The sequence below is a fragment of the Sycon ciliatum genome, chromosome 1 (assembly GCF_964019385.1).
Source record: "Sycon ciliatum chromosome 1, ocSycCili1.1, whole genome shotgun sequence".
Lineage (NCBI taxonomy): Eukaryota > Metazoa > Porifera > Calcarea > Leucosolenida > Sycettidae > Sycon > Sycon ciliatum.
The window spans coordinates 12804329-12825830 of NC_088643.1; the positions used below are offsets into that span (position 1 = coordinate 12804329).

General features: G+C 47.5%; 2 protein-coding genes and 1 long non-coding RNA gene across 5 annotated transcripts in view; 1 reads left to right on the plus strand and 2 right to left on the minus strand.

Annotated features, from left to right (window-relative positions):
- The window catches only part of LOC135813761 (uncharacterized), a 100445-nt gene that overhangs the window by 64854 nt on the left and 14089 nt on the right, over nt 1–21502 (minus strand). The window lies entirely within an intron of this gene.
- Nucleotides 2047–7135, minus strand: LOC135813752 (uncharacterized). 2 transcript variants are annotated; one of them, XR_010553124.1, is made up of 3 exons: nt 5803–7135; nt 3611–3740; nt 2047–3032 (listed from the first exon to the last, which is right to left on the minus strand). It is a non-coding gene; the product is annotated as an uncharacterized LOC135813752 (long non-coding RNA). The 2 variants fall into 2 exon arrangements; XR_010553123.1 differs by having other exon boundaries at nt 2047–3740.
- LOC135806701 (uncharacterized) overlaps nt 12698–21502 on the plus strand; it is an 11547-nt gene continuing 2742 nt past the window's right edge. The window contains exons 1-2 of the mRNA XM_065320930.1: nt 12698–13224; nt 21279–21494. Coding sequence (XP_065177002.1) covers nt 12900–13224; nt 21279–21494 — 541 coding nt within the window. The 5' untranslated portion in view covers nt 12698–12899. The remainder of the gene's footprint in view (nt 13225–21278; nt 21495–21502) is intronic.

A 21502-nucleotide genomic window follows, 5' to 3' on the forward strand; every position in this document is an offset into this window, starting at 1 on the left:
AGTATGTGTGCAACGTGTCGGTCGCCTGTTTGACAGCTTCATGTTATCCATAATGTGTACAGTTGCCTGTAGATAACAGGCATGATGTCACAATGACCTCATTCATTAGCACCAATCCATGCAATCTATACGACCAATTCTATGCCCAGGGCTTCGAGCAAATGGGTGTGTCTGCCTGCGTGTGTGTGTTTTGGTATGTGTGCGTGTTTGGGTGCGTGTGTGTGTGGTGGTGGTGTGTGTGTGTGGTGATGGTGCGTGTGCATGTGTATGTGCACTCTCGCCGTTGTACATTCTACAGGGCTAGGTGAGCTTCTGAAGGTCTCTACTGGATAGTGTTTAGCAGTTGAGATTGGTGAAAGTGACCAGCACTGGACAGGGATCGTTTCAAGCAGCTACTGCAGTAAGAGATACTCCAACAGCACACTACCTGTCATTGATCACAACACTGTGACATCACTTGTATAGACATGATGTATACAGATTGTCTATGACACACAGTGTTGTGTTACTATGTAGATATAATGATCAACTGAACTACATGTACTGTCTAGTCCAGTCTACTACAGTATCAGTTTTACTGAAAGTTAGCGCATACGGTGTAGGCTCCATTGCCAAACAGAGTCTCTTGCGCACTCGCTGCAAGTATTCGAAGTCCACAGTTCCTGATTTCCGTTCTTGTTGTGTCTGCACTTACAGTGGATTTCTTTCTCAACCCACACACTCACCCATCCACCCATCTATTCCACTTTTGTGATCATGACCGTTATTTGTTCATATTGAAGAAAGTTGAGACTTGACTTTTCACACAGTCATGTGTATGTATGTACCAGTACCTGCCTACACATGTGTTCATGCATAACTACCAGATATTGATATGATGAATGCTTGCTAACACTGTGCAGCTCCCCAAGCTAAAACCAAGGCATGTGCCTACAATCTAGCAGCATGCATCCATCTGCATTGTGCAGAAGTGTTAACTATATTTTTCCGTTCAGCTTGCAGTGTCCCTCGTTCTCTGGCTCTTGCACAGATGCTGCCATTTTGTTTGTCCCCGGGCCCACCTCGCAGCAATATTTGTAACGCTGCGACACTCGTGTCGGAGCCTCAGCCAACCATTTTGACTTTTGTCGGTTATTTGTTACGCATACTGGAAATCAAGAATAGAATGATATTATGACCAGCTCGCATATTACTCCTGAGAATTGAGCTCTACGCATCAGTTAGTGACAAGGTTCCATTCGCCAAAAATGTTGTATGCGTAAATTTTGTACATTTTCACCTAAAACCCACTCACATGCAAAATATTCAGGAGCAAACTGCTACCTTACTACCCGCTCTAATTACGTGTAACACCCGTACCCTAGTACCCGAAGACTGCCCGAAGACTCCCCTATTTAAAAAAATTCAAGTTTGTGCGCCTCCTAGGCATACAAAATATTCCCGATTCACTCATACAGTGTTTTTGTCTTGATGTGTGCTCATTCATTTTAGTTCTCAACCAGGGAGTCGTAAAATACCGGTAATTTAGGACTCTCTGTTTTTAACAAATTTGGAAGGGCAGTCGTCCGTAGCCAGCCTATTGCATATCCTTGCTGTCAGTAGACCGAACATCTTTACATCTATGAAACCCGACCGCTTCAGTTGAGTACAGTGCTGTTCAAAGAAATCCAATCATGCGAGGCACGTACGTACCAGGCATTGCACAGCCCTAGTCCTAGACCTGCGAACACTGGGATGTTTACTGGTGCACGGCGCAAAGTTGACTCCCTGAATTGTATTTCAGTGAGCAGTACATGTCCTAGTACTGTACATGCCAGTACAGGGCATTGTGCAGCTCCAGACCAAACCTGTGTGAACACTGCGCTGAGCACAGGTGCAGGGCGCTATGCAGCTCAACGCCTGTGTGAACACTGCCCTGCGCACATGTGCAGGGCGTTGGCTTGAATCACACAACCAATTTAATTTTCATTGAGAAGCAGAATTGTACATCCACTTCACCCGGCCGAGTAAACCCTTGGCACAGGTAAACAGTAAACACGGTTCAGGTCGGTGCACAGCAGGTAATCATGGCAACTGTGGTTGCATTATGGTACAAGAACAACTAGAGCAGCAAGACTAGGACAAGCTGAGAACCAAGACCATTCAAAGCAGGCTAGGACAAGCTGAGAACAAAGACCATTCACAGCAAGGCTCGGACAAGCTGAGAACAAAGACCATTCAGCTGCAATGCATAACAACTGTATCAAGCATCAAGCACAACAACACTGTGCTTACTGACTGGTTGTAAGAGTTTGTGTGTGAACGCTGTTCAACACGGTAGTCTCATCTGCAGCTCACAAACATACTGATTCACAGGATACTTGAAAAATAGGAGAAAATGATGTAAGTTTACTTTTTTTTAGGACGGATGGATGAGTGAAAGCCTGCATTCAGCTCGCTCTGCTGCGAGAATGGGAAAAGGTGATGAAAACAATAAAAAACAGCGTAGCGGCAGGTCACGGTATTTACTCCTGTAGAGCATACAGACCCGAGGCTGCCACACTATAATCAGTGTGACATCCGCGCTTCCACGTACAGTATGTATAAACACATAAACACGTTCACACGCACGCGCGCGCGCACACACACACACACACAGCACATACATGCCCACACACACACACATACACACACAGCACACCTACATACAGATATGCAATGATCAAGTACAGGACACGAAAAACAAACATACTCGTAAACCGGGAGCATAACGGGTGAAAACCGAACAACATCAAGCAAGCAAGCAAGGAAGTACTAATACAACACACCTATTTATAATATATCCACTTGCAAGGACCCTTGTACAATATACCGTGACCAGTGTTCTTGATGGCAATCTATCTGCTACTTTGCTGTACAGAAGATGCGGATGGGCCGCTCTCTGTATTGTTTTGATTACTGTGACATCTTCGTGCCAACGAGACTGACGGCGGCAGCAAGCCTGGTCTTGCTCAAAACTACTGCTTCTCATACCGATCAGGCTTTTTCTTGACCTAGAGAGACACACACACAAACGTGCACAACCACGCACATACATCCACACGCAAACACACACACACACACACACACACACACACACACACACACAGTTGTGTTTATCAGACACTGAAAAGAGTCGAGAATGGACATGTCAGAAACACAATGAGTATCGGTAAACACTAGCTTCTAAAGTGATATGCATAATACCGCTTCTGCAATGCTATGGGCACCGAGTGATATTCTGCTTCCCATCGTGTGAAGGGTCTGTCGCGAAAACTGATGCACAATGCACGGAACATTGCAGCAAAATTCCTGCATTACACACACAGTCCCAAACCGCACGCAGCCCAGAACTCTCGAGTCACTAGCACCTGCCAGTTCAGAAAGTGATGTGCGTCGCTCGTCACTTATCAAGGAAGAAGTTGGGCTTGGCTCAACTCCTCAAGAAGCGGCCTGCCGCGGAGCTGTACTATCCATTGATGCAAAATATTTAGCAAAACCGTCCATTATGATGCTATCAGCTTGCAGGCAATTGAAATGCACAGCGTAAATTTGCTGCCATGATTAGATAATCAAATTGACAGGGGTTAACCTTGCGACTCGCCTCCTTGTCCACATTCCTCTTTGAGTCTTTGAAGGTATAATTATAGCCCTTGTTGGATGCTTTTGGCACATGGGCGTGGCCCACAAATCCACGATCACCCTATTTCAGCGCTTGTACACTGAGCAAAGCAAAGCAAAGCACACATCCAAACATCAGAATTGAATGTAGCATTATGCTGCATTTTACAATGATGTTATGTTTTCTCACAAAGAACAAGAGAGAGACGGGGGGGGGGGGGGCTTCCTCACAAGTTGAAATCTATCATTTATCAGTGTTCACCGATAGTTAGCTACACTGCTGAATACTAGTATACAGGCATGTACAGTATGGCTCAATAAACTCAGATCAACTGAGTCACATACTTGGTGCCGGGCGCTATGCAGCCCTAAACCTGTATACACTGCAAGGGTAACACTGCTACCACCGCAATACCTTGTTGTGGATATAATCACGAGGTGGTTTTTTTCACTTCGTTTAGATCATCAACTTGTCCTGCGGCTGTCCCGGATGATATCTAAGATGGATGTTTTCTCCCCAAGACTTGACGAACATGGCCCCAGCGCCCCCCCCCCCCCCCCTAATCCCTCTATTTTCAGAGGAACCACCCCAACCCCCGCAAGTAAATTGTACTGCAGGTGGCTGACCGTGCCAACCTTTCAACGCTCCTGACACTGCTTCACATGAACGGTAGAAATGTTGGGAGAAGAATGCAAATGTTTGGCGAAACATGTGTAGGGAAAGTTCAAATCCTTGAAGAAAGGTGCACATCTTTATGCCCCTCGCCCACCCTCCAAACTTTCTCCTGAACTCTCTACATTTCCCATATTCTCCTTCCGTCTTTGTGAACGTACCCGACACAACTAGACGTAAACGTTCCGTGCTTATTTGGTCAGTCACACCACTCACTGCATGAATCAACCGTACACGCTGCCCCTTTCCGTTCTGGACCAGGTCGTTGGTGATAACATGTCTTCCAGCGTGGCATTTTCCACCTGTCCTTGTTTTCACTATCATCACTCATTGCTGGAACGGTTCTGGATACTGAGCGGTGATGAACTCGTCAGGCAAGCTGGCTATCATGATGCTGCCTTTGTACGGCTGCCAGGTTAGGTTGGAGATATCGGCCGTTCCCTTCACCAACACCGTCGTTGTTACGGCAGCTCGTTGTTGTAAGCCTCTACTCGTAACGAACACTATTCTGACCAGTCACTCACACTCACACTATCCCGGTATGTTCCAGTGCGCACGGCACAGATGTGATGACTTTGTTGCCAGCCATCTGATCAGTCTGGCATCCATGTCCACCATTACCGTTGCTATCATCATGGGGTGGTCAGCCAGTTGCAAACCTACCTCCAGTTGACCAAGACCATAGCAAACAGCCTCGGAGTTGATGTTGAACATTCACACACGTCTGGATTTGTTTGAATGGGTTTTCCAAGCTGTCAATCTGTGCTTGGTTTGGCTCACCCCCAGCCAGCCAGTGATCTACTTCGGACTTCGTCGTATCATGACCTGTACTTGCATCCACGGTCATCCGAAACCCACCATCACCAATCGCCGTGTTAGTATAGCCGAGTTTATTAATGATGTCGAAAAATCATTCGGTTGTCAGTTGACAAACCCCCTTTATTTACAATGCAGTTGCGCGATGTCCACCACTTTCTGTACATAATCTAAGAGTCCTAAAACAGCCACTGACTTCCAACTACCAAGGGAAAGCAAGCCCAAGCGCAGGAGAACCGTGCGCGCGGGTACGTGACATATAATATCGAAGTAGAGCTGGCAGGCAGGGCATGATCAGGGGTTCAGGTCCTGCCTGTAAGCGCTCTGATTGGCTCAAACCCTGGCAACAATCACGTGGCATGCCTGAAAGGACAAGTAGTTGCGATTTATGCTAAAGTTCAAACTGACGAAACACGTGCAGCGCTACACCGTGAAACATGTGGAAACAAAAAGATGTAGAGGAGACACGGGATAGCAGACATGCACTCAGGGTCTAACTGATAAGTGTGTAACATGAATGCATGCAGTATATGGAGACAAAACAAAGACACCGAACTCAGTACGTAACAAGTACTACACACTTAACTCGTACATGTGAATGTCACGACACCATATGAATTAGCTCTTACATCCCACTTATGTTTCAGTCAGTAAGAGTACACATGCGTACTTACGTTGACTCCATTTTATCTGACTTGTCCAACGCCATCGTTGTGAGCCTTCGACACTTGGGAATACACAGGACAGATAAGATAGCGGCGAGAGCATCTCCACGCTCTGTGAACACAGCTCAGACGCCATGCTTCATGATTGTGTGTCCATGGAATACAAGGACACAATAGACTTAGTGAAGCTAACGAAATGGATGACCAGACGACGGCCTGAGTGTTCTCCTTCCTCGATGAAAACTGGCAGCCACCATATACCATGCTTGATGTTTCAAGCACCATCGGCGCAGGCCACGTTTTTCGGCACCGACGATTTGTTCGTCCACCAACAGTCGAAACAAATGTTTCTCACTTGAACACTCGTAGAGCTGCCGCTGTTGTGCCAAGGCCCATTGGCGCATGGTGTGTACACTCCAAATCTACATGTATGATGATGGGTCACTGCTGACGTTTGTGCTCTTGGACAGGGCAACGCTGCATGAAGATAAGTAGTTGTGGCTCCACAATCGCTGAGAACGCTAGTACGCGTCCATGGAATACTAAAACACAATAGGCGTGGCGCAGCTAACGCCCACTTGGATGAAACGGACGACAGTGGTGGCGAGTGCGTCCTCCTTCCTCGGTTAACACTGCTGGTCACCCTGTTTGATGATCCACCAAACACCATCGGTGCAGGTCGCGTTTTTCGGAACCAGCGATTTGTTCGTCCACCAACAATTGAAATATTAAGGTTTCGCACTTGAACACTCTGTAGAGCTGTCGCTGTCGTGACAAGGCCGTGTATACTCCATATCTACATGTAGGATGAAGAGTAACAGGTACTGCTGATAATGAAGTTTGCACTCGTGGACAATACAACGCTGTGTGAAGTAAATTGTGGCTCCACATTCGCTCAGAATGCTGATGTGTGTCCATGGAATACTAAAACACAATAGGCGCGGTGCAGCTAACGCCCAACGTGGATGAAACGGACAACAGCAGCGGTTAGAGCGTTCTCCTTCCTCGGTGAACACTGCTACAAGACATTATGCTTGATGATGCACCAAACACCATCGTTGGGAGCCAAGTTTTCCGGCACCAGCGAGTTGTTCGTCCAGCAACTAACTTTGAGTCTTTCTTCAACACTTCGTAGAGCAGCCGCGCAAGGCCTTTCCTTCGCGTTAGGGTAGCGACTAGCGATCGCCATTCATTTTTACTACAATGGCACTCCACTCCAGTCCAGTACTGGACCAGTAGTGTTTCTCCGAAAATAAAGTCAGCTGCCATTACTGGCATTAGCCGGCATTACTGAGTACAGAGTCAGTAGATCTACTCTCACAACAGTCAGCAGACAGTAGCAGGCCGCTAGCTATATACTAATATAGGTAGCTTAGCTGGACTTGTAAAAATTAATTTTAATTAATTTTTAAAATTATTTTGCAAGTCTTCAATCATTCATGTTTGCTGCTATCCTGTATCCAGCCATATCCATGTAGCGTGAACAGATTGCTTGACGTGAAAGGACTTACAAACTTTAGGGTTCACGGATTGGCATGCTACACGGCTGTTTTTTTGCGCGATTTTGGCCCATTTAATATGGCGGCCGAGAACGCGTAAAAATTCATGATTTTCGTCCAGGAATTGCTTTAGACAGCTAAGTATTCCACAGACTTCGCCACTTTTCGTCTCCAATCAGCTTGGTTTGCCCTGAGTTTTCGATTTTTCGGCTTTGCCTTTCCCTCAGCTCCGCGTACATGCCGCGCGACCACTGCTTCGATTTGTTTCCTTGTCTCTGGAGGACGTTTGTTTTCCTCTCCTGGGACGTTCGTCGTGCAGAATTTGAGCCAACGTTTGTGCCCCAAATAGTATCCCCAGATTTGAGTATCGTTTAGATAATTTGGAATCGGGTAGGTAAGTGTCCGTTCTGGTGCTGTAGAAAATTTCGTTCCGTGACGTGCATCAATTCCGTGTGACTTGCGTTTGCAATATTCCCAAACTTTTGGTATTTCCCACACTTACTGGATCGTAACTGCAATTGTGTTACTCTCCAGTTGTTGTGAGGACGTAGGGTGATCATGGATGAGCATAAATCGCTACTGCAAGAAGTCTGCCGAGTCGGTGGTAGAAAGTTTTCCTGTTTCAAGCAGTCTACCAGATATAGTGTGGAAAAATATAGTGATCTGCTGAAATATGTACATGGCAATGATATCTCGAAAGATTGCTCAGACATCCACCCACCATACATCTGTATTCTGTGCGAGCGAGCCCTAAAGAGAGCCAGTAGAAAGGCAGAACATTGTGAGGGTGGCTGTGGACCTGTCACCAAAATAGGAGCCACACCATCGCACAAACTGCTCTGTGTGTGCAAGCCAGAAAAAAGGGGCGCAAGCGCGCACCATGCAAAACCGAAAACAGCATTGCGAGGTGCCGCACTCCTGGCAGCACCCAGCCACCAGAGCGATGATGGATCACCTACACACTCAGCCACCAGCAGTGTAAGTGGTCTAGATATCAGTGCAGAATGCATACAATCAAGAGCAGCACGACAACATCGTGCAACACTGCCGCTTGACAGGGACAGATTTTTAGATAGAAATGCGGTGCAAATTTACATCATTTGTCAGAATACCGCAGACGGTATGCTGGAAACAGCATGCTGCAATGATCCGAGTTGTGCAGAGTGCATAAGCGAATGGCTCAGCACGAATAACACATGCAAGTCTTGCAGCAGCGCTGACATGGCTGCATCATCGATGCGTACGCCCAGCATTAGTCTAACCAGGCTTGTCAGCAGCCAGTCCATACACTGCGACTTCCACGAGCCATTGCTACTTGGATGTCCTGAAGTCGTGCCGCTGCATGACTTGCAACGTCATGTCAACATGTGCCCGTTCAATCCCGCAGAGACGCCATCATGCAGCACAGCACGTAGCCCGCCGCCAAGCACGACACCTATCCGCTCAAGGCGCCCATCGTCAACAGTGGCTGAGGTTCTAAGTGCTTCTCCGTCGAAGTTGAAGGGCAATGTGGCAACCAACCTCACTGCACGTCTGGTCACGGCTAGGGCAGAGGGTGGCAGGCTGGAGGTGAAAACTGGCGAGGGAGGCAGGGGCAAACCGCAAGTTTACCAGCTAACACCAGAGTGCAGTGTACCGTCAACCGATGCGTCTGCCTCAACACTCAAACGCCGCGCTGCTGAGCTGACCCGAATTGCAGAGTCCGTTTGTGGTGGATCGGATGGAGCTCGAGTGCAAATGATTGCTGGGCTGAAGCGGCTCTCATCAGCTGCACAGGAGGAGCTCTTGCAGGAAGCTGGCTTGAAGTGTAGCTCACCTTCACCTGGCACCGCGCTGGCCATCAAGGCAGACCTCCGACTGCCATGGAGCCAATTGAGGAAGCTGCGGCAGTGGCTCAAGGTCTTCAGGGTAAAGTTGGAGTCTGAGCGTTCTATACGAGAGTTCATCGCGAAGACGCTGCCCAGCTACACCGCTACAGAGCTGCCGATGTCGAAGCGGAATGGCGATGTCTCCATGGCTGCCACTGTATTTTTTTCAGACCTTGTCGCTGTTGTCATGCACTTCCTCGACATCCTCAATGAGAGTGACAGCTTGACATGGCATTCAGGCACGGCAGCAGTTACGAAGACCCAGCAACACACTTCGACTGTCGACGCCTTGAAGGACGAAATTGCCAAGCTATGCCGCAGTAAGGACTTCAGTGGCCCATGCGTAGCCTCTGTGGAGCCTGTTCTCCAACACCACAAGATTGAACGTCAAGTGTACCACGGTGGTGCTTTCATCGGCAATCACGTCCACCAAGCCTTGAAGCCCACCGTGGTCACTGCCATCAGCCATGCTCACGTACCAGTCATCACGTCCAGGTGTCCAGTCCTGGCGGAGGAGGCCCAAACAATAGCATCTTTACACGAGAATCTGATGAACAGCTACGCTTCTTGTCGAGCTATCTTCAGTCACAGCCAGGCAGTTTGTGCAGACGAGATGGATCAGCTGGAGTCTGAAGTTCGGAGTTTCTTGAGTATGTGCAGACGACACGTTGTGGCACGGCGACTTGGAAACATCACGCCGAAACTTCACCTGTTAGAGAATTATACGGTGCCGCTCATCAGGAAACTTGGCGTTGGTCTGGGCCTGCTCGCGGAGCAAGGGGCAGAGAGCTTGCACGCCAGTGTCAACACCCTCAACGCCATCTATAAAAACATACCAGGAGACCTCGCCAGGCTGAAAGTTGTCGCCGAGCAGCATCTGCTAACAACCACCAAAGAAGCCAGTACGCTGGCTCCTCGTCCACAGAACAGGAAAGCCGAGGGCCAAGGTTCAGTCTCCTCGTAAACAGGTAAGAAGACAGCGTGGTGACAGGAATGTCTGTCTTCGTGTTTGTATTTCCAACGCTCCAAAGAAAAACATTTGGAGCACTAAAATCATGCTCCTCTTTCAAATTTTCAAACGATCTTCGACTGTTTGCGTTTTTTGTGTTTTCATTTGTGTTTTCATACTGAAAACCAACTTGGTTTTGTTACTATTCACAAGAATTTACCGATTCGCATCGAGTTTACAAAACTTCTCTAAAACCCGGTGGAACGACGCCATATTGTAATCTGGTCAGCCGCGGACAGCCGTGGCTAGCGTCGCCAGCTACATCATGCACGTGACAGGCGCGTGCATATACTGTCCCACACAATCGATCGGTCAGTGCTCAAATCGCATTTTCCCATCAATATCACTCACTTTCAACTCTACGGGATTCATTACGGTTGGCTCAAACTGCCTGAATTTTTGAATCCACACGCACGAAAGACGTTCCAAGACTTCCACCGTTCGTATTTTTTCAAACGAGTTCCGGGTTTTCCAGTAACTTTGGCCAAAGTTCGGCTAAAAAAACAGGGGGAGCCGTTGCGTTTCCGTAAAATACTGAACGGTAGAAGGATAGCCAAGGTCGAGAGCAAAACAACAAGCCATTATTTGTCAAAATCGAACAAGGAACGGCTCAGCGCATCTATTTTCCGTGCACGCGCGCGCGTACTTTGGCCGACAAGGTGTGGAGAATTTCTGAAGAAGAAGAATAACAAGAGCAGCAGCGCTCGGAACAGCCGTGCTGGATACTTCCAATCCCGACGATGGAGCGTGTTGGCTGTCGTGAGCTGCTGAAACGACCATGACATTTCTTTTTCTTTGTATACCCTACATATCTTGACGTGCCCTAGCTCAGTTTCGGCCTCTTTACAGGAAGAATATTTTCTTCCATGGCATCAGCGGCCAAACAGCAAGAAGAGCAACAGATCGAGATTTGCAGGGCAAACAAAGGATGCGTGCAGCTACATCTAGTCAGGTTCGATGCAGCTGCGCTTTGCCAGAACCTCAGCAGATAAGAAAAGACGACAGAGTGTCTCAAATGGAACTGGATCTTTCGCCAAGACCGCCACCGCCGCCATCATCAAGTCCAGGTCAGTCAGAAAAATGCAAAGCCCGAGTGAAGTGAAGCCACTGAATTGAAGCCAAGGAAAAATTCAAAAAGTACGCTCTCCGGCTAGACTTCGAGTCGATATTTTTTTACTTCGATAGGCGCTGTCGCGGCCTGTAGCGCGCGTCCATAATCCAAAATGGAGGCGCACGTGACGGGTGCTTTTAGTGGCAAGCCGTGAACCCTAAACTTTGTAAATTGTAGGACAAGACTAGTTTAATAGCTAGGTACTACATGTACTAGGTAGCGAGCGCGAGTCGACTAGTCGTAGATCTATGCGTAGACCCGGGTGCTCGAATCAGAAACGATTTGACAGGTGTGCAATTTCTCATCTGTAAATCTCAACAATGTCAGAATAATACTTTTGGAGAGGCGATGGAACAGGGAAGAGAGTCTGGCTTGACCCACCTAGCAGGAATTCAGAACCTTGGTGCGCTACAACACAAGCTACAGCACGCAGTAAAATAGTCGTATTTCCTTCGGATTTTTTACTTGAAAATTGGGTGCTCGAATCAGAAACACTTCAAACAGCAAACTCGTCAGATCGTCTCCGATTCAAGCACACGGGTCTACCATCGTCTACGCTTGGTATGGCAGTTGAGGGCAGGGAGTAGTAACTTACTACCGTATTATCTCTAATATAAGCACGGTCCTTTATTTTTTCAATGTACCTCCGCCCCGTGCTATTAATGGAGACGTTCCTTTATTGGAGACTGTTCCATTATTATTTCAACCTCATTTCAGAGGCATGTTGCCATGCCAAATTCATGTATGACACACACATTTCAGGGTTTTTTTCGCCGGTACAGATAATGAATTTACACAGTGTGCTTATAATGGAGACTGAGCACTTTATTTTTTGAATGCTGCCCCAAGGTGTTCTATTATTGGAGACGTGCTATTATTGGAGACTGTGCTTATATTAGAGATAATACGGTACTTCGTTTTTGAGAGCAAGATGGTCAGTGGAGCCGCAGATTCAGCAGGTCTTTGGCAGCACCGTACCGTGGACCCACATCCTCGAATCAAGGACCCAACAAAAAGTGGGTCGCGAGTATTTCAAAAACCGTTTACCGGGCAGCGCTGAAATTTGGCATACCGTTAGCGGGCCGTAAGTGTTAGTTGATGGTATTTGTGAAAACTAAACGAAATCGGAACACGTTTAGGCACAATTAATTTCAGGGTGTTTCTGTTTTGGTACCCGGCCTAGCCTAGCGCCTGTGTCTCATTCGAGCACCCGGGTCTACGCGGACGTGTCTGACACGTGAAACGAAAAGATTTTTTAAAGTGACACGCATGCGTGACACTGAATACACTGATACTGGATACAGAACAGACAGTCGTGTACGTAGTACAGCAGGCATGCAGCAGTGCAGTCCGCGATCCGGGAGTCGTGAAAGGGTTTTTATTTCAGGGTTTTCAGTTTTCACGACTCCCTGGTGCCGTTCCGGTAAATCAATATTTTTCTCGGCGCATTTTCTCTGTCGGATGGTTACTGGTGATTTGTTTCAGTCGTGTAGTTGTGTGCGGTGTTCTCCATTGTTCACTGTGGACAGAACAGTTCGTATCACTAGCCAGTGAAGCCGGCGTGGACTGAGGCCGTGGCGGAGTGGTTGGTTGTGACGCTGGGTTTTGCTGACGGCGCAATGCCGGACAGTGTGCGGTACAACATCAAGTACTTGGTATCAAATCTAGATGTGTCACTGATCTTGGAGGACCTGCTAGAGAACGATGTCCTCAGCGAAGAGGAATATGACACTGCCTCTGGCAAGGAAAATGAAAAGTTGGAGCTGGCAAAGTATGTGGTGAGGTTGATGCTGAAGAAAACGGAGGAACAGGTGGATTCGTTCCTGAAACTAGTTGAACACAGCCAACGTGATGTAGCGGAACATGTCGCCAGTACCATGGCGAAGCGCCGCGCCGCGAAGCCAATGTCGGCAGATCGTGAGTCAACACGTGGCTCGCCCTCCGGTAAGTTTTTACATAGAAGATGATCCATAATGGTTTACACACACGTAGAGGGGACGGCTCGATACCGGGACGTTTTGACAGCAAAATTTGTATAGACCCAAACCGATCATCAGCGTTGATTTTTCACTCGAAATATGTTTGTGGAAGGAAACTGGCATGTTGAAGTTTGCTCTGGGGCCAGAGTCAATCGAACTGACCCACTCCTTTGTGTTGACCCATTGCCTCCAAGTTGCCCAATTTTTCGCTTCAAAAAAGTTCAAATCAGAGGTGGCTCCAAACCGGACACGTTTTAGAGTGCACGTCAAATTCACTCTGGGTCTGAAATTAGGTAATTGCTATCGCTCCACGACGGCCAGTACAGAGTAACAATAAGCCTTGTGTGTGCTTCCATTAGTTTTGATTGGTATGCGGTGCTTTATTGGCGAGAGGCGAGCCGCTGTTTACCTGCGACAAGAAGTTGATTTTTCGAAAGTCGTAAAACTCAAGTCGCAGTGCGAAGCAACACGTCAAAAACTCACCTGCTTGATATGGCGCTTCTGGTCATCGCAGAGCCATGGAATTTTGGCTCGGAGTATAACACATCGTAGTCTCACTGTGACATAATATTATGTTTTCTAATCAAAATACCAAGAGAGAAAGTGAATATTGAGTCCGTTCCGGTTTGCAACCGGTGTCCTATTTGAAACCGTCCCCTCTACATGTAATGGCACACATTCTGCAGTAATCGACTTTCTCTCGCGCGGAGCTAAGCACAATGTGCGTCATCACTCCGTTGGTCGCTATGGCAACATGAATCATACAATTGGAAAGCTTGGTTTATCGTATGCAAGCGAGAGATATGCCATTCGAAGAAGTTGGTCGCTTGTTTGCTGAAAGTAGGAGCCCGAATGGCAGCACGAATAGGGGATACAAATCACAAACATTGGGGTCCGGCGATCCCCCCCCCCCCCCCCCCCCCCTCACTTTTGTTCTGGATAACCCTACTCTATGAACCTGTCAATGACTGGTGGGTAGTGCACAGCGGATAGTGGGTAGTGGGTAGTGCACCGCGGATAGTGGATAGTGGACAGTGGATAGTGGATAGTGGATAGTGGACAGCATGTGTATGTAATGCACAGTAAACTATTCAATTTGCAGTAGCACACTGTTTGGCGAGGAACACAAACCTAGTAAGTGCGGGATGCTGTGTCATCAGGTCACTCCACCTGTATACTCGCGAGAAGTTCATATGCACACGTGTGTATACATGTTCATGCGTTCACAGTACACAGTGCACAGCACTGGTACGGCGACTTGTGTGTATATATCACTACGGGATCATGTTTGATTGGGAATAGGAACCGTACACTGTTCAGCAAGCCTGCTCAGACCAAGACCATACAAGTTAGAGTACAAAACACTACAGGTTCTGAGATTTTATTCTGTTCACGAGCTTCTATAAATATGAAGAGGTGTTTTCTTTGGAAATATCCACACAAATCACTGTCTACTAATACAGGACTTTCCATTACATCACCTTTTTGGCGCCTTCCTGGTGTCCACCCAAAGATCACCCATAAGACAAGCCCGTGTCCTACGGTAAAATGTGCTTGGGTGGCAAAAAGAGAATCAAAATGTGTTGTTCGGTGTACGGTTCAAATGATGTTGCAAGGCCGTCGCAGTGATTGATTGATTGATTGATTTTTATTTACGGATTGTCCGTGGTGAAGCACTTTTGCTTTTCTTTGATATGGTGAATAGTTTCGGTAAGTCGCGAGGATTACTAGCCTCAGTTACTCTACTTTTTTTTCCAGCCTTGAAGAGGCGTTGCCGCGAGAAGATTGACAGAATCCGTGGGCCCAGTGCATTGATCCATATTTACCTATGGACGAAGACCTTTCAGCCAATCCCCCTGCGTTGGGTATTCAGGCCTCTCTAAATATTTAGTGAATGTCCCCAGCACATATTCAAAGGACTCTCTAAAGGCTTACAATAGCCCTGATGGATACAAATGCATGTGTCTCATTGCTGGCTGGGTTGGCACATTATCGTGTCTTGCCCAATCGAAGGAAGAAACAACAACTGTCAACAAAATTCGTTTGCAAACGTCAGGCACTCGCGGAGTGTTTTTGCCGAACCTGTCCATCCTTGGGTAGCTGCTGAATTGAAAGTTACCTGGAATTGTTCTTGGCGCACACTGCACTTGCATGGTGGGCCTGGGAGAAGCATGCTCCTATGTTGCTGCAGTGCAGTGTTGTTTTGACTGAATTCACGCTGGAGACTGAAATGTGATGTGTGCTGAATGTCAACACCTACACCACTGGGTCACCAGTGGCTGGCACCGTCAATGAACACTACACGTAAATAGTGTACATGGATTTTACTTCAGCTGGGCAGAAATTGGAGCACCGTGCCCATAACCTACAAGCAGTCTCACTTCTCTTTCGCTGCATCACTCTCTCTATCTCTCTCTCTCTCTCTCTCTCTCTCTCTCTCTCTCTCTCTCTCTCTCTCTCTCTCTCTCTCTCTCTCTCTCTCTCTCTCTCTCTCTCTCTCTCTCTCTCTCTCTCTCTCTCTCTCTCTCTCTCTCTCTCTCTCTCTCTCTCTCTCTCTCTCTCTCTCTCTCTCTCTCTCTCTCTCTCTCTCTCTCTCTCTCTCTCTCTCTCTCTCTCTCTCTCTCTCTCTCTCTGTCTCTCTTGCTTCGCATGCCTGTCAGTGTATCCATGTGTGTGTGTACGTGTGCGTGCGTGTGTGTGTGTGTGTGTGTGTGTGTGTGTGTGTGCGTGCGTGCGTGTGTGGGTTTTTCTTCCTTATCAGTACGAGTATGACAATGTTGACATGTGGTGGCTGGTAGCACGGAAGCTGACAAAGTCAAACACGGCCATCATCATCATTGCTCCTATGTAGCCAAAAAAGCTGGTGTAGTGGCGAACTTAGTTGTCCTGATCTTAAAACACGCTGATGAATGCACATCCAATACCGCAATTGTTTTTTCCTGGTCGTCCCTCGACCTGGCATTCTCCATAAGCAGTTGCTGATTACCGGTAGAGTGTCCTCCATTACCGCCTTTGCAAGAGTTACACAAGAAGTAAGATCAAGATGATCCTCACCACAAGAAGATCGAGAAGCTGAATACATGTACCTAATTGTCCAGAAAGACAGAAGATAAGGTATACTAGTATGTGCCGCAGCAGATGAAGAACTGCACAGCGCAGCAACCAAGTGGAAAGCAGAAGAAGATTGCGCAAGCAGGTCGATCAGAGTATTTATCCATGACAAAGGAAATACACATTGTGCAGAACATGAAGCATACACACTCGCATGGAAGAGATAATGAGTTGCACCCAGGGCCAGTACTAGACTATACGTCTATAGCTAGCACCACCAGTCATGTAGAGGCACGTGCATAATAGAGCTGGGTACATTAGTCATTACCATCAGCATCAGCATCAGCACTATCAATCATCAAACTCCAGCTATACCTTGCACCCCAACAAACTAAGGAAGTTGATAGTGTTCAGAATCATCTTCGTGTTTCCGCCTTTACTGGTGCTGCCACAAATGAGCTGAACAAGTTAGTTAGTTAATTCGATGCGTACTGGGGTGACAGGGATGATCATGACTTTTCTCTTCGCCAACGAAGTGATGGAACAATATGCGTGTACTTCGAAGTATTTGCATAAGGAGCGAAGTTCTCTAGTCGTGTGTCCGTCATCCACTGGTTCCGTCGTTCTCAATCGTAGGGAAAACGATAACAACTCAAAGACGATCCAGGTGTGGGAACATCCGATCGCAAGCAGCCCTTTGGTATTCTCAAACTACAGTATGCAAAATGGAACTGCTTTCGAAAAACACTGTTTCCTTCCAGTGCAGTCTTCTTTTTTTGCCACCCAAGCTCCGTTTCAAGTCCGGTGATCGGTGGTGAACTCGATGATCTTTGGCCCGAATCCTCATAGGCCGCACGGTATGACTCATTGGAAAGTCCTCCATAGGGTGTAGTGGAGAGCACTCTTCCAACATTGGGGAAAGTGCATCACAGTCACGGTGCAAGTTTAACTGGGAATATTGAACAGAGGTCAGTGTCCCCGGCCCGCAGACCAACAGCATTTGGCACAGTGACCAGAATACTTCACGTGGTAAACAGTTTGATTCCGGGCCGTACATCCTTTTTAAAGAAAGAGAGTTTCAAAAACCGCAATAGATTTTTGGTGGGCAGCTGATCGTTCCTAAGTGGGCTGCAAAAAGTAAATACAATTAAAAAAGCCAGTCAAAAAGCCAATGAGACAACTGAGACAAATTCTCAGATAGTGTATGAGAGATCTGTGGTAATGAAGAGTGCAGGCAACACATTGAAGAGCACCAGCAAGAGGTTGGCTTAGCCTAGTACATGTATAAGGTCACACGTTTTTACTTCTATGTTTCTCATCACCCGCGCGTATTCGATTCTCGTCACCCGCGCGCATACGATTCAGGAGTCTGGAAGAAAAAAAAGACTGTGCTGCACTGTGGGGACCAGCACATGCACATGTGCACCCTGGCCTGGCCTGCACGGCACATGATGCGAAGTCAACCGGTCGCTGCATGGAGTTTTTGTTGCGCAATCTAGCTGCACGTGCACAGAAGCTCCTAACATGTACTAGTTGCTAACTTACTTTGGATGCTATTTTACACGGTGTTTTGGTCGATGAGCAAAGGTCTAGTAAAAACAATTTGGGGGTAATTATTTTTTTCCACCTCTCGCATACGATTTTCGACTTTCGGGTGACGAGAAACATAGCAATAAAAACGTGTGGCCAAATGTTCAATAGGAAAGGAAAGAGAAGTGCACCAATGTTATGGAGATCGATGAGAAAGTTTGCTAGTGGCGTATGACCTCCAGGACCTATTCTCACCATCAGCTGGTAGCACCACCCGGCACCAGGTTTCCAGGGGTCTCACTGTCCCCTCGGCACAGTCAGAAGCCGACAGATCTCGCCTGGCCTTTCAGGCAGCCTTGGCCTGGAACGCACTCCCGAAGAGTGTAAGGGAGATCAAGGCTGCCCAGCAATTTAAGCTTGCCTCCATCCCCTACACCTTGCAATGAATGCTCTGTCTGACTTTTCCTGTCCACACACCACGTCATTTACTCTTCTCTGCGTGCTTGTGCACCTATGAACTCTTTGTGGTCCCTCTGTTGACGCTTCAAAATCGCTCTGTTGACACTGCAAAATCGCTTATCAGACTAAATTACATAGCAATTTGTTCTTCGCTACTACCCCCAACCACACGCTGATGCGCTCACCACCCTCCGATGCCCCTAACCTCACTGCTTCCCTCTCTGTGTCTCGCTATCTCTCTGCCCCCCCCCCTCTCTCTGCAGGGGCGTAGCACCCGATAATACGACTGGTACGACCATGGCCGTACCACTTTTCGAAAAGTGTGGTCCGTCCGAAACGTGCAAAACCGTAATAAAAAAAATCAGGATCCATCGATGCATATGCGCATCAGACTTTGACGTTTTTCTAGACTCGTACTCGTAGATCTGCCATGCATCTGCAGTCGTTCTGAGTAGACCTACTGTACTCGACTCGACTGTACAATGCGCCAGGAGTGTGCCAGAAGTAGGGGTGCGCGGATTATTCCCGGAATAATTTGGGAATACTATCGTTGAGAAAATTTTGGGAATTTTTGGGGAATTCTATCGATCTTTTGCGAGATCTATTGACCTTCAGAAAAGTTTTCGGGGAATTCTGTCAATTTTGACCTGCCAGAGGCCCAGAGAACAGAGAACAAGCGCGCATCCATGGACGCAGCCTGAGTACATAGTAGATCTACTAGTACTATAGCTGTGTAAAGACATAATAAGTCCTGTAGATCTAGTACCGGTACATGTAGTGAGATCCTGCATGCAGCGATCACGTGCCTGACCGTCCATTTTGCATACTAAAGAGCATGCGCAAGGCACGGTTCGTGCTGGGGTTCTTTTTTTGGGGGGGAATTCTGAAGAATTTTTCGATGTTTTGGGAGAATACTTTCGAAGTTCCTAGGGAAATGCCCGAAAGCATAATATCGGGTGCGTGCGAGCATAATCCGCGCACCCCTAACCAGAAGTTCCCAGAACGCAGGATTTGGTGTCTTTTTTACAAAATTTTCCCGGGGGAGGTCCCCCTAACCCCCCTCCAACATGGCCTTTGGCCGCACCGACCGTCGGTCGTACCACTTCCAAAACCCCTCCTACGCCCCTGCTCTGTCTCTATCTGTCTTCTCTCTTGTCTCTCTCCATCTTCCTCTCTCATCTCTCTCTCTCTCTCTTCTCTCTATTCTCTCTCTCTCTCTATCTATCTATCTCTCTCTGCGTGTCTGGCTGGCTGGCTGGCTGGCTGGCTGGCTGGCTGGCTGGCTGGCTGGCTGGCTGGCTGGCTGGCTGGCTGGCTGGCTGGCTGGCTGGCTGGCTGGCTGGCTGGCTGGCTGGCTGGCTGGCTGGCTGTCCTTCTCTCCCTGTCTCTCTCTGTATCTCTGTCTCTCTCTCTCTCTCTCTCTCTCTCTCCTCTCCTCTCTCTCTCTCTCTCTCTCTCTCTCTCTCTCTCTCTCTCTCTCTGTCTCTCTCTCTCTCTCTCTCTCTCTCTCTCTCTCTCTCTCTCTCTCTCTCTCTCTCTCTCTCTCTCTCTCTCTCTCTCTCTCTCTCTCTCTCTCTCTCTCTCTCTCTCTCTCTCTCTCTCTCTCTCTCTCTCTCTCTCTCTCTCTCTCCCTCTCTCTATCTCTCTCTCTCTCTCTCCCCCACTCTCTCTGTATCTCTCTCTCTCTGTATCTCTCTCTCTATCTCTCTCTCTCTCTCTCTCTCTCTCTCTCTCTCTCTCTCTCTCTCCCCCCGTAGCTCTCTCCCCGTAGCTCTCTCCCCTTTGAAATTCGCTTCCATAGAATTGGGCACCATTGCCCGTTTGGCCTTGCGAAGTAAAATTAAAATCAACAACAACAACTTACTTGTTGGCAGTGAGAAGTGCTTACAGAGATCAATCAGTTTATGCATTCACATCAATTGTATTGAGAGCTGACCCTGGGAATGCAGTGGGTTCAGTTAGATGGACAGTCCTGAGGTTATAACCAGATCTACATGACGATTCTGTACATCTACAAGAAATGCAGGTGCCACCGGCGTGAAGCACGGTCATGGGTCACTAGATTATTGCTAGGGAGTTCAGTTCCAGCCTGGGTCAGGTGAAAACTGCAGTCACAACTCGCGTGTACATTTTAACCCTTTGTGTACGGACTCTACAACTTTTGATCCCCTACAGTCCATTCATAAAAAGATGAGTCCTGGCTCTGGCGAGCTCCCGTATTTGGCGATTTTTCGTGATTTCATCGTACACAGTGCAGTGCTGCGAACTTTGAAATTTGAAAAAGGGTCCAAAAAGGGTGCCTGAACTGCAGGCGGGGTCAAACGGCCTGGATTTTGATGGTTTTTCCCAATTCAGTGCTTTTGGGGCAAAACCTGGCCGAAATCCTATTCTTGCTATGGCTTGCTTTTTGGACAAAAAAACTTCAGAAACATAATTGGAAGAGGATTCCATATGGGATTGCAGAAAAAAATTATAAAAAAACTCAACGTTTGACCCATTTATGGCCAAAAGCTAGAAGTTCATTTTTTTCTGAATGGACTGTAGGATCGAAACTTTTCAAGATTTCAATTGATCGTAACTCAGTCATTTCTGGGTTATTTTCAAACACTAAGATATGTAGGTCAAAAAGAAAACTCCCAGCTGTCCATTGAAACAATCGCTGAAGCGCTCTGATGTGCAGTTCTGGGAATGTGTGTGTGTGTGTGCATGTGTGTGTATGTGCGCGCACGTGAGTGCGTGAGTGTGTGTGTGTCCATTGTTCTTATCACCTGACGATGGCCAAGTGGCGAAACGTTGTAAAATAGCGGAACTTGTTCTGATGTGAAGCGCTATTGGAATGGGTGTGTCCACTCGAATTCCTTTCCATGTATTATCGGTGTTGTGCAATTCCATTTTTATTTGTCTCTTGACATGCAGTTGTGTGCAGTTGTGTGTTCATGTGTCATCTGCGCCTTCTGTATTTTGCTGCTTTTGCAACAGACAATCCGTTTGACCTGGAAAGGTTTGTGTGTGACATTCAACCATGGTTGAACAAAGTTGACGCAGATCTACTGCGACGGATGGTGATCAAGAAACATCTCATAACTAACAGCACATCAATAGAGGGACTGAAGAGAATTCTGTCCCGGGATGGACCATCTGATCATAATGAGAAGCTCATCCAGTTGCTCAAAGCTGGTGGCCTAAACACGTATCGTGATCTC